Genomic DNA, 16,418 nt, shown 5'->3' with positions numbered 1-16,418 from the left:
GGAGTAGGTGATAAAGGGAAGGTAAACATTTAAGGCATGACGTAATCTTGAAGTCTGAGAGGTGGCCGTACGGTGCGGCCAGCACGGGTGATAGCAATAGGGGTGGGAGGATTCGGGGAAGACGAAAGAGAAGGGGGGGGGGGTTTCCTCTTATAAATAAAACATTATTGGAGCCTACATAGGCTGAAATGTCATTTTGTGAAGTACCAGGAGCCACATTGAAGCACTGTAATAGCTTAATGTCTTTCTGGTCAGATGGCACAGAATTGTTTTGAATTTCAAATAAAAAAAGAAAAGTATCCACAAGTTGTATTTTTATAGAGTCCACATCATAGTCACTCAAGTTCACTTGAAACACTAGTTCATTACTGCTGGCACTCGGAGGCGTGAAGTACAGAAGAGGGGGGCCTTGACTTGCAGAGTGTTTGATTAGCTTGTGGAGAAGGGTTAGGACAGGCCTCTGAAGTTTCTTGCAAAACAAATTCCTTATCATGTATGTCGGTGTCGTTAAGGATCCAGGCTGGTTTCAATCGCTCAATGGATACGACAGTTGGTTTGTTCTTAAAGGATCGTATAAGTATTTTCAGAGCGTGACAGGACCCGGTATGGGCCAGTGTAGGGTGGAGCAAGGGGTGGACGCACGGCGTCTTCTCTAAGCATCACATAGTTACAAGAACTGAGGTGTGGGTGAATGAAAACCAGAGGGGTAGCATGCGATCGAGGTTGTGGAAAACGTAACCTGGTGATATGCTGTCGAACCTGTCATACCAACTCGGTAAGTAGAGGAGGATCATCAAGAAAATCCGCCGGAAGTGTGAGGTTTTCTCCGTATACCATCTCAGCAACTGACGCTTTAAGGTCTTCTTTGAAAACCATCCTCAACCCTAAAAGGACCCAGGGGAGTGCCTCAGTCCAAGAGGAAGAATGACACATGAGAGTGACCTTCAGGGTACGGTACCATCGTTCTATTAGGCCGTTAGATTGTGGGTGATAGGCTGTAGTTCTGAATTTGTTGATACCACACAGCTGACAGAGGCGATTAAACAGATTAGATTCAAATTGTCTCCCCTGGTCTGTGGTAAGTGAAGTAGGGCAACCAAAACGAGGAAGCCAATGGTGGACAAAAGCGTTAGCTACAGTGTCGGCCGTAATGTCCGCGATGGGGATAGCCTCGGCCCAACGTGTGGTACGATCTATCATCGTCAGTAAGTAACGGAAATTGTTAGATATCGGTAATGGGTCGACAGTGTCCAAGTGGACATGACGGAATCTACCTGATGGCATAGTAAATTTGCCTAATGGGGGCTTAGTATGTTTGTGTATTTTGGCTCTCTGGCAAGGTATGCATGCTCTTGCCCACCGATTACAATCTCTTTTTACATTAGGCCAAACGTATCTTTCCGAAATGAGGCGCGTAGTCGCGCGAATGCTCGGGTGAGCGAGATTGTGGATTGTGTCGAAAACGTCTTTCCTAAGAGCTTTAGGGACTATAGGACGAGGATGATCTGTTTAAATGTCACAATACAAAGAGCAATCATCATTAGGGAAGGGAAGTAGAGCAATTTGTAAGGAAGTATCAGAGTCAGAGAGAAGGTGCTGTATCTCTGGGTTGGATAGCTGGAGCTCGTGTAAGCGGTGAGGATCAATAGCTATCTTAAGGGAGGACAGGCGTGACAGGTAGTCTGCTGCAACATTGTCATTACCCCTGATATATTGAAAGTCTGAAACATATTGTAATACTAAATCCATATGGCGGAACCTTCTGGGTAGTACATCTAATGCTGGTTTGCGGAGAGCCTCGACAAGGGGCTTGTGATCTGTGTAAACTGTCACAAGTCGGGCTTCAATATCTGTACGAAAGTACTTTACGGCCTCATAAATGGTGTAAAGTTCACGATCAAATGCGGACCACTTTCTTTGCGTTTCGGTGAGCTTTTTTGAAAAGAAATGCAGGGGTGTAGTACCTGCTGGTAGGGTCTGCTGCAAAACTGCGCCAATGGCATTATCGCTAGCGTCTGTGGTTATTGTCAGGGAGGCGTCAGGGTGAGGGTGAGACAGGGTAATAGCGTTCACTAAGGCGTACTTAAGCGAGTCGAAGGCTTGCTGCATGGTCTGATCCCATTCTATGTGTCTGTCGCCTGTGGTATTCTTTCCCTTTAAGGCCTCAGTGAGAGAGGCTTGAAGAGTTGCCGCATGTGGAATGTGGAGTCTAAAAAAATTTACCATTCCGAGGTATCTACGTAGCTCTTTTTATGTTTGAGGGAGGGGAAGGTCAAGTATTTGTTGTACTCTATCTGAGGTGGGGCGAATGCCCTCATTATTGACCAAATGTCCCAGGAAAATAACCCCCCGCTTCTCCAGTTGGGATTTGTCATGATTAATCTCAACTCCGTGTTGCGCCAATCTATCAAAAACCTGTTGGAGGTGTTGTTTGTGTTCCTCTGCAGTTGTGGAGAAAATAATAATGTCGTCTAGGTAGGCATAGCAAAAATTAAGGCCACGTAGAATGGTGTCAATAAATCTTTGCCAGGTCTGAGAGGCATTCTTCAATCCATAAGGCATAAACTAATATTCATATAGTCCAAATGGGGTGATGATAGCGGTTTTGGGGATATCTTCTGGGTGCATCGGAATCTGATGGTATGCCTTTTTGCAGTCTAACACAGAGAAAAAGTTGGCACCGAACATGGATTGTGAAAAGTCGTGGAGGTGTGGGACAGGGTAGTTATCAAGTATTGTTCTGGCGTTCAAACGTCTATAGTCTCCACAGAGTCGAAAGGAATTGTCCTTTTTGGCAACGACATGTATTGGGGAAGACCACGCACTGTCTGAGGGGCGGACTATACCCAAGCATAAAAGTTCATTAATACATTCTTTGGCAGCGGTAAGTTTTTTTTGGATTGAGGCGACGGGGGCGAGAACGGACAGGCAGTCCCTCAGTTGTGTTAAGCCGGTGACAGACGCCCGTAGTAATGGCCTTGATTTTGTGAATAGGTGTGGCCGAAATACGTGGAGGGACGCAGGAAGATGCGACGTTATCGTCGGTGCGCGGTAAGTATGAAAGGGAACTAACCTGAAACACGTTATAATTGAACGGTAGTTCAGTGAAAGCTGCAGTGATGTCCGTGGAGCTGCGCTGTGCAACAGCCGGTGGGATTCCATTGACTATGGTGTCACTGCACGAAGGAATCATTGAGCACGCATGCGCAGCGCCGCCTGTAACAGCTGTCGCCTGTGTGTTTTGATGAGAGGCGGACGGTGAAGCGCAGGGAGGGGGGTTGCTGGGCGGGTTGCCGTCTTCGCTGTCCGGGTCGTGGCATGCGCTGCTGTGGCTGCGTATAAGCAGCGGTGCGGAATGCAAGTCCCGTGTAGTTTCGTACGTGTTATTACTTTTAATCTTGATCTCCTCTCTAAACCCGCGCAATTCATCAGTCAGGGCATCACAACGTTGAAGCAGCCTTGCATTGTCTTGAGACAGTTGGTCGATTTCAAGGCATTGCGTAACTAAGTTCACTACAGCAGCTTTGACCTCCTCAGATAGAATAGAAACTGTCTCTTTGTCTTGTTGACAGGACGTATTCAAGCTGCATTCTGTCGGCGTGAATGGGGAAAATCTCGCCGAAAAGTTTTGTTTAAAATCCACTGAGCAGAGGGCAGGTGTAATTAAGTCCAAAGAAAAGTTATGAGCAGTTAAGAAGTCCAACCCTAATACTGGCTCGTCGATTTCTACTACCGAAAATGTCCATTCATAATTATGTGTACCATCGAAGTAAATGCGAAGTTGCGTTACGCCATAAGCCTTTAATGAGGAATTGTTGGCTGCTCTGATTTGGTGAGGCGAATGCTTGATTGTAGAAGTGACCATTGAATGTGGAATGACGCTCACATCGGCACCAGTGTCCACTAAAAACCATTTCTGAGAAGCTATATCCTGGATATACAAACGTCCGAGAGAATAATTCGGAAGTACTAGCCTGTGATCTGTTAAGCGACTTGACGTCACAGTGTGGAACGGTGCGCCTATAGCGGCCCGCAGTGCGTGTTTGGGCGCATTGCACAGGGTGAGCGGCAATTCCTAGCTGTATTACCATAAACGGAGTGATACCAGCAGAGAGGATAAACTTGCTGATCCTGTGTTGTTACCGGGTGATGGATGTCACTTGAAGCAGTGGTATGGGATGGTGAAGGACGGTGTGGAATCTGGTGCTCAGCCAGTGTACTCTGTCTGTTGTTTTGGAAAGATCGGCCTCTGCCACGCGGGGAAGGCGTAATATCGAGGGGGACACACGTAGATAACTTTCCTCTGTTGATTATCTTATATGCGGCGTCGGCCAGCAATAATTTCGCTTGTAGAGGTTCCCGGTCGTGTGACAGGAGCTGCAGTTGGATAGCTTGTGGCAGCTTTGCAGCTCAGAAAGAAAGTAAAGCTTCATCTGGCATAGTTTTGCTATCCAAGACTGCTCTGATAAGTCACCGCAGTTGTGAAGGAGTCGAGTCTTTGAGATGTACGTCTCGCAGTATGTATAAAACAGACTCTTGCGTAGTCTTAGCTAGACGTTCGCAGATCTGTTGTTTTGCCAGTGCATAACGATTTGTGGGGGCCGCCGACAGCACTAAGTCATGTACCCACTCAGCGTGATCCTCCAGGGCATTAATAAGTGCAATAAATTTAGCACTGTCTGAGTCAATGTTTGGGGCGGTGAATATAGTCTCTGCCAAAATAAACCACGTATGCGGATTGTCCATCGTGAACCTTGGTAATTTAGGAATTTTATCACTCTTGCATTGTGGATGTAACAGATTTGATAGCACAGTGGACAGGAGTGGTGGAGTGTTTATGAAGCTGTCACTCGCAGCGGCTGGTTTAAACACGCCTGGCGCGGGACGCGCGGCAGGCGCAGCCGGGGCTGCGAAAACAATCGGGGCGGGACGACTGTCCAACCAGTAATTGTTGTCACAGAAATTTGTACCCATCTGTTTTTGTAGTGAGAATGTGTCCAAAACCGATTTATCAGCAATATATGGGGAGCTCCTAGTGATCTGTGGGCTCGAAAAGTCTGTGAGGTTCATAGTGTTGGGGCACTATTGCACACTACATGTCACAGGACGTTGTAAATACGACGCACTGTGAGTCACAGATTTAGGCACAGCACTCGTGATTGGTTTGTTATAGATGAACATAGAAAAAGATTTCATAGCAGGTGACATCACTGACGATGTTGAACGAGTCCACAACGGCATTGTTGATGACGGAGAAAACTCCACGACTTTGTACTTATCTTCAGATTTTATCCCAGTTGTTGGTGGCGTTGTGTGTAGGAAACCGTGGAAAGGCAGTGTATATGCACCATTAGTATCATGTTGTAGTCCGAAAGGAGCAGAAGGTGAGCGATGTGGAGATGTCGAAGTAAACGGCCACATTGTCGAATCGGACGTACACAGAAAACACCATTTGCTTTCACTACGTAATATTTTATTGGCACACGATAAATCAAAACACAAAGAAATAGTTTTCGACAATCACAGTAACAGTCATGACGAATGTCTCACACCAACTAGTCAACAACCAAAGTAAAGTAAAATGAAGTACAAAAAAGGCAAAGATATTAATATTTTCTGGCAGTTCTGCCACAATTTCATTGAAAAAAATTCGCAGTCACCTGTACATCATGGAAGATAGGAAAGTTTCACATGTTAGCTATGTGGCAAAGTACTCTCTGCTTTGCAAGCTATCATTTGCCAAAAATTCATTTATGTATCCTTAACTGTTTATGAGATGAGTGTTTCACTTCCACTATCATTTGTGCAGGCGACTGGAACTGAGTGCACTACATGCAATCCATTTTCTTGAGATTGGTGACAGATATGGATCTCATCTCAAGTGTAAAGAAAAATTCAGTATGTTAGCTCCCTTTTGTACAGAGTACCATTTGGACTGTGGACTAATATTAACCAAACACAAACTCATAAGACGCCTATTTTTCATTGTAAACTATTTGAATTTCGTACAGTACATTACTAAATACAGAAATACCACATAACTAGAACCATTTACAAAATGATAGGTAATTCATCATGAGGCTATGAGGTGTGTGGAAGACAAAGATTTTTACCACATAGTTTCTTTAAAATTGTTTGAGAAAGATTGCAGTGAATGCACATGTCTCCATTCTGGCAGTCTAGCCGAGGTCGGCAGACAATTTATCATTCATAACAGAGGAAGCTCACAGCTGCAGAGGTGATAGGCAACTGAGGTGGCTGCAACAGATGACTGGACTCACACAGTCCTGAGAATGGGAAAGCATTTCTGCGCACCGGCCAAGTAATTCTGCATGAGCTCTACAGAGCTGTCTGCAGTCAGACACACTACATGGCTGTGCAGTCCCAGCTGCAGCGCAGATCTGCTGACTGACCATGATGTCACACTGACCAACCCATCACACCTCAACAGCGCATTCCTAGCAGTTCTGGCATTGGCATCACTACAAGACATTAACTACTATATACACAAACAGGGTGAGTTTGTTGTGTTGATGGAACAAGTGTAGACAAAACAAATTTTAAATATTGTGTACAATGGTTGTTGTTAATGAAACACTGGTGTAAAAGTATGCAGTGCCAATAACAATATACCGAGCGGGGTGGCGCAGTGGTTAGACACTGGACTCGCATTCGGGAGGACGACGGTTCAATCCCGCGTCCGGCCATCCTGATTTAGGTTTTCCGTGATTTCCCTAAATCACTCCAGGCAAATGCCGGGATGGTTCCTCTGAAAGGGCACGGCCGACTTCCTTCCCAATCCTTCCCTAATCCGATGAGACCGATGACCACGCTGTCTGGTCTCCTTCCCCAAACCAACCAACCACCCAATAACAATAAAAGGATGTGCCAGTATATTTAGAGAAATATTTCCTGAGTGCAATTTGTTCATAAGTGGAGTAAAGTTTTCATGTATGGTATTGTGGTACTTAGTAAAAAGACACTCATGGAAACTTTAAGCTCAATATCAGATTACACATGAATTACAAAAGAAATAAGAGAATTAGTAGTTTATACTATAAATCCTATCAGTGACAGTCTTAAGGGAGTGAAGTGACCTGTAATGCTCAAATAAGTAGCTGTGATTCCAAAGTGGATATTAGTTTTAAGGAAAGGAAAGAAAATCTGGGTACAGTTTGGGAACAACTGAATTTACACTTCAGGAATTAGTACAGAAAAGTGGTCAGTCAAGGAGGAGAAAGCTTATTTTAAAGAGGAACTATCAATAATGACAGATAAGAATATGGAAAAACATTATGAGCACATTTTAGAATCCAAACTAGATAAAGAAGCAATGAATCATAACATAGAACAATTGGTAATAGATGTAAGTTCTATAAGGGATGAGTCAAGAGATGAACTTGACAAATGGGTTAGGGAGGTTCGTCAGTGTGTTGATATACAGTTAAGCAACTTCAGAAAGTCCTGAATGTTTTGTGGTAATGGTTCAAAACAAACGGGAGGTGATACAGAAAAATAACATAATAAGACTGGGTGATACTGTAGAGGATTTGCTAGGACAAACTGATGACCTTAAATCACAAGTGGACACAGATTATAGAGAGTTGTAAAAAAGAAAAGTGGAGAACTTATTTATTACGAGGAGCCACAAGGCTACATAAGGGCAACCCACAAAGAGGAAAAGGGTACAATTGAAAGTTAAGCTGTTTTGATAGCGGGGAGAGTTTTGGTAAAAGAAACCGGGGTGAAGCACACTGTTAGCCCCCAAGACAGTAACATGGGTGGTTTATTCCAGGAGATTTCTAGAAAACAGTTACTTGGATACTAGCAAAGCCTCAGCTGGTTCCCTAAAGGGATTTTTAGATGAGTGGAGGGTATAGAGTGAGCTCAATGGTCAAAGAAGGTACAATCCTTTAAGGCAGGGAATGCAGTGCATCCATCAAAGCCGAACTTTTGACTGGAAAGTACAAAGGACACAGACTATTTATCCATAGAATACCACTGATCTCTACTGAACTGCTATTTTTGGAAAAAAATATATTGTTAAGTCTTTCACAGTTCTATACTGCAAGTCATATTGACTGCATGACTATCTGCATAATACTTGTAATTAAGAAGTTACATTCAAAGTGTTTGCTGTTCTGTATCATGATAGTTACTTGTCTTGTAATAATAAACAGTAGACCGCAGTTACAAAAATGTTAACGTTTTGTGCAGACAAGGTAACATTCTAAGAGAATTGCTCAGTTTGGGTTGGTAAAAGGGAGAAATATATTATTAAAAAGATTTGTTTCATAGTTTGTAATTGAGACTGGAGTGTGTGTTAGTTGAGTATGAATGAGTTAAAGCTATGTTTAGCTAATTAATCATTATCAATTAATCAAGGCCACTGGGCAGATGGAAAGAGAGACGTATATGGCATCCTAACTTGAGAAGAATTATGTTGATTTTGTTGTGGTCTTCAGTCCAGAGACTGGTTTGATGCAGCTCTCCATGCTACTCTACCCTGTGCAAGCTTCTTGATCTCCCAATACCTACTGCAACCTACATCCTTCGGAATCTGTTTAGTGTGTTCATCTCTTGGTCTCCCTCTACCTGTGAAACCAGTCATGTAATCTACAAGCTAAGCTCAGCCACTGTGCTGCATTCTATGTAGGCATGACAACCAACAAGCTGTCTGTTCAAATGAATGGCCACCGACAAACTGAGGCCAAGAAACAATTGGACCACCCTGTTGCTGAACACTCTACCAAACATGATATCCTTCATTTCAATGACTGCTTCACAGCCTGTGCCATGTGGACATGTGGATCCTTCCCACCAACACCAGCTTTTCTGAATTGTGCAGGTGGGAACTTTCCCTACAATACATCTTATGTTCAAATAACCCTCCTGGCCTCAAACTCCTCTAGTCATTGTCCTCACCCATCCAGTCCCTTCCCTGTTTCCATTCCAGCACAACACAGCCATCATTCCACCATCACACCCAGTCTTATTAATGTGATTACGAAGAGAAGTAAAAGATGAACTCTAATATCAACCGATGTCCACATAACACATTTTATTAACAACAACACGGAAAGGATAGATTGCTACTCACTGTGTAGAGAAGGCACTGGGTTGCAGACATGTACAATGGAAAAGACAGCTAAAATATTAAGCTTTCAGAAGAAGGCCTTCTCCCAAAATAGAAAACACACACTCGTTCACACAAGCACAACTGTGACATTCTGTTTTGGAAGAAGGACTTCGTCTGAATGTTTAATATTTTAGCAGTCTTTTTCATTGTGCCTGACAATGACTCAGTGCCTCGTCTATGCAGTGAGTAGTAATCTATCCTTTCCATAATGTCATTCCATCTGGGACTTACCCTCGTTTGAATTTAACACATTTTATTCCTCTCCATGTGAGGAATGTTTCCTGAAAGTTTGGTCCAGCTTTACATTATACCCTGTATGTATGAAAACACTTTGAACCTATTATTTCACTTTGACTTTGAAGGAATTAGTGTGTATGAAGAAATGAAGAAAATTTTTTGTAAAGTAAAAACTGGCAATGTAAGAGTGTAAAATCTTGAGAGCTGGTTAGGTAACAAAAAGGAAAAATGTGCTCTCTTTCCTCAAGTTACAATACAATGAGTGTCTACACTCCTAACATATTATGGCAACTAAGTTGGAATTAATAGTGATGAGGTACAGTGCATTATTAGGATGTAATGAGGATTTTTGTGAATAATGATGCAGGATGATACTAATGATGATGATGATGATAATGGATGATGATGATGATGAGGATGATGACAGTGATTATGTATTAGGGATTATTTGTGAGAAGTAATGACTTCTGTGAGTAGTAGTATGATGAAGTTATGGTTAGGGCTCTGCAATCTTGTAATAGAGTACTAAAATATATACATGAAATCAGAAGCAAAACGTTTAAATGTGAATAAAATTATGAAAGTTGTTAAATTTATTGTATTTTGTAAACTTGATCCTAAGTAAAAACAAGCGAAATAACACTCCAATGAAAAAATAAATAAAGAAAGATGCACCATGAAGGAATTGTCTGAATGGGATGGAAATCAATAGATGTGAATTACATGTACAGACCAACAAATGATTACAATTTCAGAAAAACTGGATTATTTATGCAAGAGAAAGAGCTTCACAAATTGAGCAAGTCAGTAATGTGTTAGTCCGCATCTGACCCTTATGCATGCAAGTAATTCAGTTTGGTACTGACTGATACAGTTGTTGGATGTCCTTCTTGGGGATATCATGCCAAACTCTGTCCAAGTGGTGTGCTAGATTGTCAAATCCGAAGTTAGCTGAAGGGCCCTGCCCATAATGCTTCAAACATTCTCAATTGAGGAGAGACTCAGCCACCTTGTTGGCCAAGGAAGAGTTTGGTAAGCATGAAGACAAGCAGCAGAAACTCTCATCCAGTACGGGCAGGCTTTATCTTGCTGAAATGTAAGTCCAGGATGGCTTGCCATGAAGGGCAAAAAAAAAAATGGAGCATAGAATAATGTGGACATCTCCAGCAGTGTATTCACTGGTTGTCAGGTTTCAGTTTGAATTGGGACTCATCACTGAAGACAGTTCGACTCAAATCAATAAGATTGCAGCCAAAATACTTTAATCTAAGTTAATTCTTTCATCGGGTATGTAAAAGCTCAATTAATCAGCATGGTGACTTTCTTAGTGCCTCTTAACAAGTTGTAAAAAATGCTGAACAGGCAATGTATCCAATGAAACCAGAATTTTGCTTTCACCCCAAGCACATAGTTATGGCCACACAGAAACCTCAAGGAAGTTTACACTTGGTCAATATGCAATAAAGTGACATTGAAAATAAAGATTTTCAAATTGAAAAGGAAAAATGACACTGTTAAATTAAATGCTGATGACACCTCTATAGACTGCATAACTAACACAAAATATCTAGGAATGAATATTGATTCTCAGCTGAAATGGCATCAACACACAAAGATATTTGCAAACAGAATGTCATAAGCATTACACGATTTGATTGCTCTCATCAGCGTATAACAGCCAGTGTCTTTAAGTTCCATAGTATTCATACACACACTCAGTTCTTAGCTAAAAAATTCTTTTCCAGAGAATAAATGCACAGAATATGAACACAGTTTTAAAACCACAAGAAAGAGCCAAAAATAGTGTTCTTGAAGTCTTTTGTGGTGACACACTTCAGTAATATTGGAAGCTTAGTCATGATCCAACACAGACCATTGCAGAAAGACAAGGAAGTTAATAAAGGACTCTAGCATGCCATAAGAAGTGATGAAGAAATTAATGCCTCATGCCACCAGACATCCCAGGCTTTAGGCATCGCCGAAGATACACGAGGAAAATATTCCTTTGAGGCCTACAGCTAGTGCAATCAGTTCAACTGCCTTCAGACTGGCAAAACATCTGGCATGCCTATTAGCACCCAAACTGGGACATCATGTTGCTAACTCACTGTCATTCATTGTGGCTCTCAAGAAAATAAAGAAAGGCCAAAATGACGTACTGATCAGTCTGGACTTTTTGTCACTTTTTGTGAGAGTGCCAGTACAAGACATGCTGGATATTGTCAAGCCTTTCTGCCATGCCTTAAAAACAATGTACTTTATGCACTGCAACGAATATTATGAGATGACTGATGGCACAGCCAGGGGATCTCCACCATTTCCGGCTGTCACCAACTTTTCCATGGAGCACTATGGGGGGCAAGCCCTGAACTCTGCGAGGTTGTGACCATCTTGCCTTCTATGGAATGTTGACAACCTCTTCTTGATGTGGCCTCTGGTGAAAATACACTGCAGCAGTTCATCAACTACATGAATGGTGACCATCCCAAAGTTAAATTTACCGTTGAGTTGGAGATGGATGGAAAGCTACAATACCTGGGTGTTTTAGTTGAGTGGAAGGAAGGAGGCTGGCTCAATCATTTAGTGTACAGGAAATCTATGCACATGGGCCGGTACTTAAATGCCAACAGTTTTCACCACCCTGTACATAAGGAAGCAGTACTGAACACATTAGTACACAGGGCAAAGATTATTTCTGACAACGACCATCCAGAGTCTGAATTTCAGTATTTGAAGTGCATGTTCAGAGGAAATGGTTACAGTATGAGAAAAATTGCTAAAGCTTTCAAGTGCTACCAATGAAAGATGCCTTGTGAATCGGCGGAAGAGGACAAGCCAGCTGCATTCCTTCCATACTGTGGAGCAACTACTAGCAAGATTGAGCACATGCTTAAGAGACATAGAGTGAGACCAGTGTACTGGCCCACCTCCAAAATAAGAGATATGTTATGCCTTGTTAAAGACAACAAAGGTCTTTGTGTTCTTTTTTGAATGGTGTGCCCTATGAATGTGGTAGTATTCACATAGGTCAAGTCATTCACAATGTTGCTGGGCATTGTGCAGAGCATTCATGACGCATCAAAGAAACAGAAATTGAGAAGTCAGTCATGGTTGAACATTACCTAGAAAACAGGCATAAAATACAATTTGAAAAAAAAAAAAAGAGTGTCGGCTCACAGAACATCAAACTGGGATTCTGTTATCAAAGAAGCAGCCAAAATTAGAGTAAACAGTAACAGTTTTAACAGAGATCATGGCTACATACTTAGTACAGCATGGGACCAGGCTCTGGACATTGAGCAAAAGCATAGATGTAGGCTTGACACTTGTAGGGATGCAGCAGTGGCAGTTTCAAGCGTGGCTTCAGCCACTCGCGTCATGTGACGTCACTCGGTACCACGTGGAACGGAGATGCTACGAGCTGCCCAACTTGCCTTCTGCGTATGCATCTCTCCAGCCCTCTCTGGAAGGTTTCAGAAGCTTCCATTACATCTATATAACACCTTGCAGCCCCCCATAGTCAGTGATTTCAACCCCTGATGATGATGGTGGAGAGAACTATTGAAAGCTCAAGTGTTTTATTCAAAATGACGTGGCTTATAAGCTTTACGATAAATTGCCCAAGGAGATTAAAGAGATTGCTAACACAGACCTATTTAAAATGGCAGCTGAAAAATACCAGGTAAGCAATGCATTATACACATTGAAGGTTTACACAAATAAATAATAACAGCGATAATAAAACATCTCTTATCTCACACAATACTTTCAGACTATGTATTTTCCTTCATTTTTTCTTTTCTGGAAAATCTTACTCCCAAAGCTATGCAATGTATAATATTAACACATTATCCTCTTTCTGAGCTCAACATCTCGCTTATAGAGCAGCATGTTGACTCAGTTTCTTTGGGCTACCAAACTGGAAGCTGCAGTACACAAAGTGGAAGGCAGACATTGTTGTTATGGTTGTGTCCTCAGCTGACAGCATTTTTAGCACAACTTTATGAAATAGTGTGTATAGCATGTGCAGTAACTGGGAGTGAGAAGCGAATGAACAGTGTAACACTAGAATTTTACATTATTAAATAATTTATCTGTAAAACACTACTGTACACTAGAGACAACCTGAATGAGGTAGAACTGTTTTAAGCAGACTGACCTTGTATTTAGGAGGGTGGAGGCCCCTATCTTCATCCAGCCATCCTGATTTAGTTTTTCTGCAGTTTCCCTGATCATTTCAGACAAATATCAAGATGGTTTCTACTACGCAACCATAGCCAATTACCTTTCCCATCCTAGTTAAACTAGACATGCCTGTTTATATGAATCATGTTATTTTTGTCAACCTTAAATTTTAATACTGAGACTTGTCCAATATCCATGAAAAACTGATCTACAAATAAATAAAACTACTACTCTACTACTACCACTACCACTGCTACTGCTAATTATATAGACAATGTATGGGACAGTCTGTTCTTCTAAAAGACATTACAATAATTCTGATCAAGTTCTCCAAGTAAAGGACTGGGTTCACATGAGCAATTTTGTATTATTTGCTAATTCAATATCTGCACAGCAATGTCTCACTTCATTTTCTCTGTTCTTCTACCCCCAAAACAATGTAGCTGGATCTGTTCCTTTTACCATTTGGAACCCAGCTGTCTGGGTTACACAAGAAGATTGGAAATCTTCTTGTATAACCCAGTTGGCTGGGTTCCACATGACTTCCTTTTACACTGCATATGATTGATGTGGTTTTGTCTGCCCAAGCCATCACAGCCCTTAACAACATATTATAATCACACACAAGAGAGGAATTCTGAATGTAAAACCCAAACTTCACAGTAAGATCCACCAGTTCATGTTAGCTGTAATGTTCTTGCCCTTTCTATTTATGGTTTTTATAGACATATTTCCATTTCCAAAACAAAATGTGTTTTGTGATGTTATTCTGAATAGGCCTACTGACTTTTGCACTACATAACTACAGCTGATTGTACCACATAATTTGTCCCTGTGCTTTATAATAATACCCATACTTCATTCTTACCATCGCATTCCCATGGCTGGCTGTGATATGCAAAGGTTCCTTCCCTTGGTTGTCTTTTACACGAGGATTTGCTCCTGCTTCCAATAGAATCCTCACACAACAATCATTTCTATGAACCGCCAATTGTAGAGCTGTCTGTCCTTGCTCATCCTGGTGATCTACTGGGACCAGATTCTTTTCAAGTATGTATTCCACAATGCTATAGCTATCGGATGTAGCTTCGTTACCATAATATTGATTACTGATAACTTTTTTAATAGCACAATGTAGAAAACTGCTACCTGTTTTACCACATTCTGCTAATGCCTTGTTCTTTTGTAATATAAGGTCAATGATATAGGTATCAGCAATCTCAAATGCTGTATGTAAGATGGTTTTCCCATTTTTATCCACATTACCACTGTCCAGTAGAAATGCGTGTTCTCTTATAAGAAGATAAATGAGTCTGTTATTACAGTTTTCAAATGCCACTTGTAAGACTGACTTTCCATTTTTATCTCTCACAGTCAAATCTGCTCCAGCCTCAATCAGCAACTTTGGAACCTACAAAAACAGAAAACACTATTTCAGAAGATGATATCAATTAATGTCAGAAACTTGTGAAACATAATTGCATATGAGTATTTATTGAGGTAATAGATTACAGCAGATGCATTTTTATGTTCCATAGGTCTACAGTGAGGAGATCTTCAAGGATGTAGGACATGTCATAAAATAATAATACATATTTACAAATTTACATATTTACAAAAAAATTATATGTCAATATCTCTTCCACAGACTGCTGTAGGATACGCCAAAATATCTTAAATATACAGGATGTCCCACTCAAACCACCCTAATTTCAAAGATCCAGTTGGAAAAAAAATTGTAGAGCATCTCAAAGAGTTTATTTATTTATCATCAATACACCTCTACACGTGAACCATTTGTAGCATGAAGAATATTGAGTCTATATTCACTTTCTTGCCAAATTATTTGTAACATTTCCTCTGTTATTGTTGCAAATGCATAAGTGAGAAGATGTCGCAATGTAGGAATATCGTCCACTTTGGTCGCATACACGCGGTCCTTCACGAATCCCCACATGAAGAAATCAAGTGGCATAATTTCAGGTGAACGTGGTGGCCAGGCAATGGGTCCTTTGCATCTGATCCAATGATTGGGAAATTTCCTGTCTGGGAACTTGCGGACAGCCGTTGACCAATGCTCCGGAGCACCATCTTGTTGAAAAATTATGTTGGGATTGAAATATGGTATCCCGGCTGATACACAAAGTTGAAATATGCTCACTTTTTTTTTTTTATTTACTTAAATTTGGCATATTTCGTGACAGTACCTTTTCCGTTAGATGTTTACGAGGCAGTATTGGTCTTGGCTTCAGTTGTCTATTGGGAGTATGATTCCACAATGTGTCTTTGTCGGCTGCAGAAATGACCTGGTTCAATGTGTTTGCCTCATTTTTGGTGCTTCAAATACCATTTCTTCGAATGTAGTTTCTTCTTATAGTTTGTATAAAAAAAATAGTAACATAATTCAAAATTATTTATGACGGCGACCTGCACATTCTTCTACCGTCAACACACACCAAGAGTTAACTGCCGACCGAGTATAGTCAAAGACGATTCCAGTGTCAAAGACATTTTACACAGCACACAAGCTTCCACTTGTAATCAGTCTCTTTGCTATTATTCGATACATTTACTAATAGTAATCAATATGCTTTCACTCTCATAAATATAAGTAAATTAACATAAGATAAGGCAAATTATAACAAAAAAATTCTGACAAAAAATATAAGAAAACATTTACAATTTGGTATCGATAAATCCGGTAAAAAAAATACCACATCTCCCAGATCCATTACAGGTTGCAAATCTTGTATCTGAGGGTATACAAACTGCTCCAACATGCCCAGATACATTGACCCATACACTGTTTGTTCCGCAAAGAAGAACGGTCCAACAATCCTGTAGTGCATTAGCCCAC

General features: G+C 41.2%; 1 protein-coding gene across 4 annotated transcripts in view; it reads right to left on the bottom strand.

Annotated features, from left to right (window-relative positions):
• Nucleotides 1–16,418, bottom strand: part of LOC126418141 (serine/threonine-protein phosphatase 6 regulatory ankyrin repeat subunit B-like) — a 352,754-nt gene that overhangs the window by 58,381 nt on the left and 277,955 nt on the right. For all 4 annotated transcript variants that reach the window (XM_050085172.1, XM_050085171.1, XM_050085170.1 and 1 more), the window contains exon 13: nt 14,430–14,972. In XM_050085172.1, the coding sequence (XP_049941129.1) occupies nt 14,430–14,972 (543 nt within the window). The remainder of the gene's footprint in view (nt 1–14,429; nt 14,973–16,418) is intronic.

This window comes from Schistocerca serialis, chromosome 1 (genome assembly GCF_023864345.2).
Source record: "Schistocerca serialis cubense isolate TAMUIC-IGC-003099 chromosome 1, iqSchSeri2.2, whole genome shotgun sequence".
NCBI classification, from domain to species: Eukaryota; Metazoa; Arthropoda; class Insecta; order Orthoptera; family Acrididae; genus Schistocerca; species Schistocerca serialis.
The sequence above is the reverse complement of the archived record's forward strand: the minus strand, read 5'-3'. Positions and strand labels throughout refer to the sequence as shown.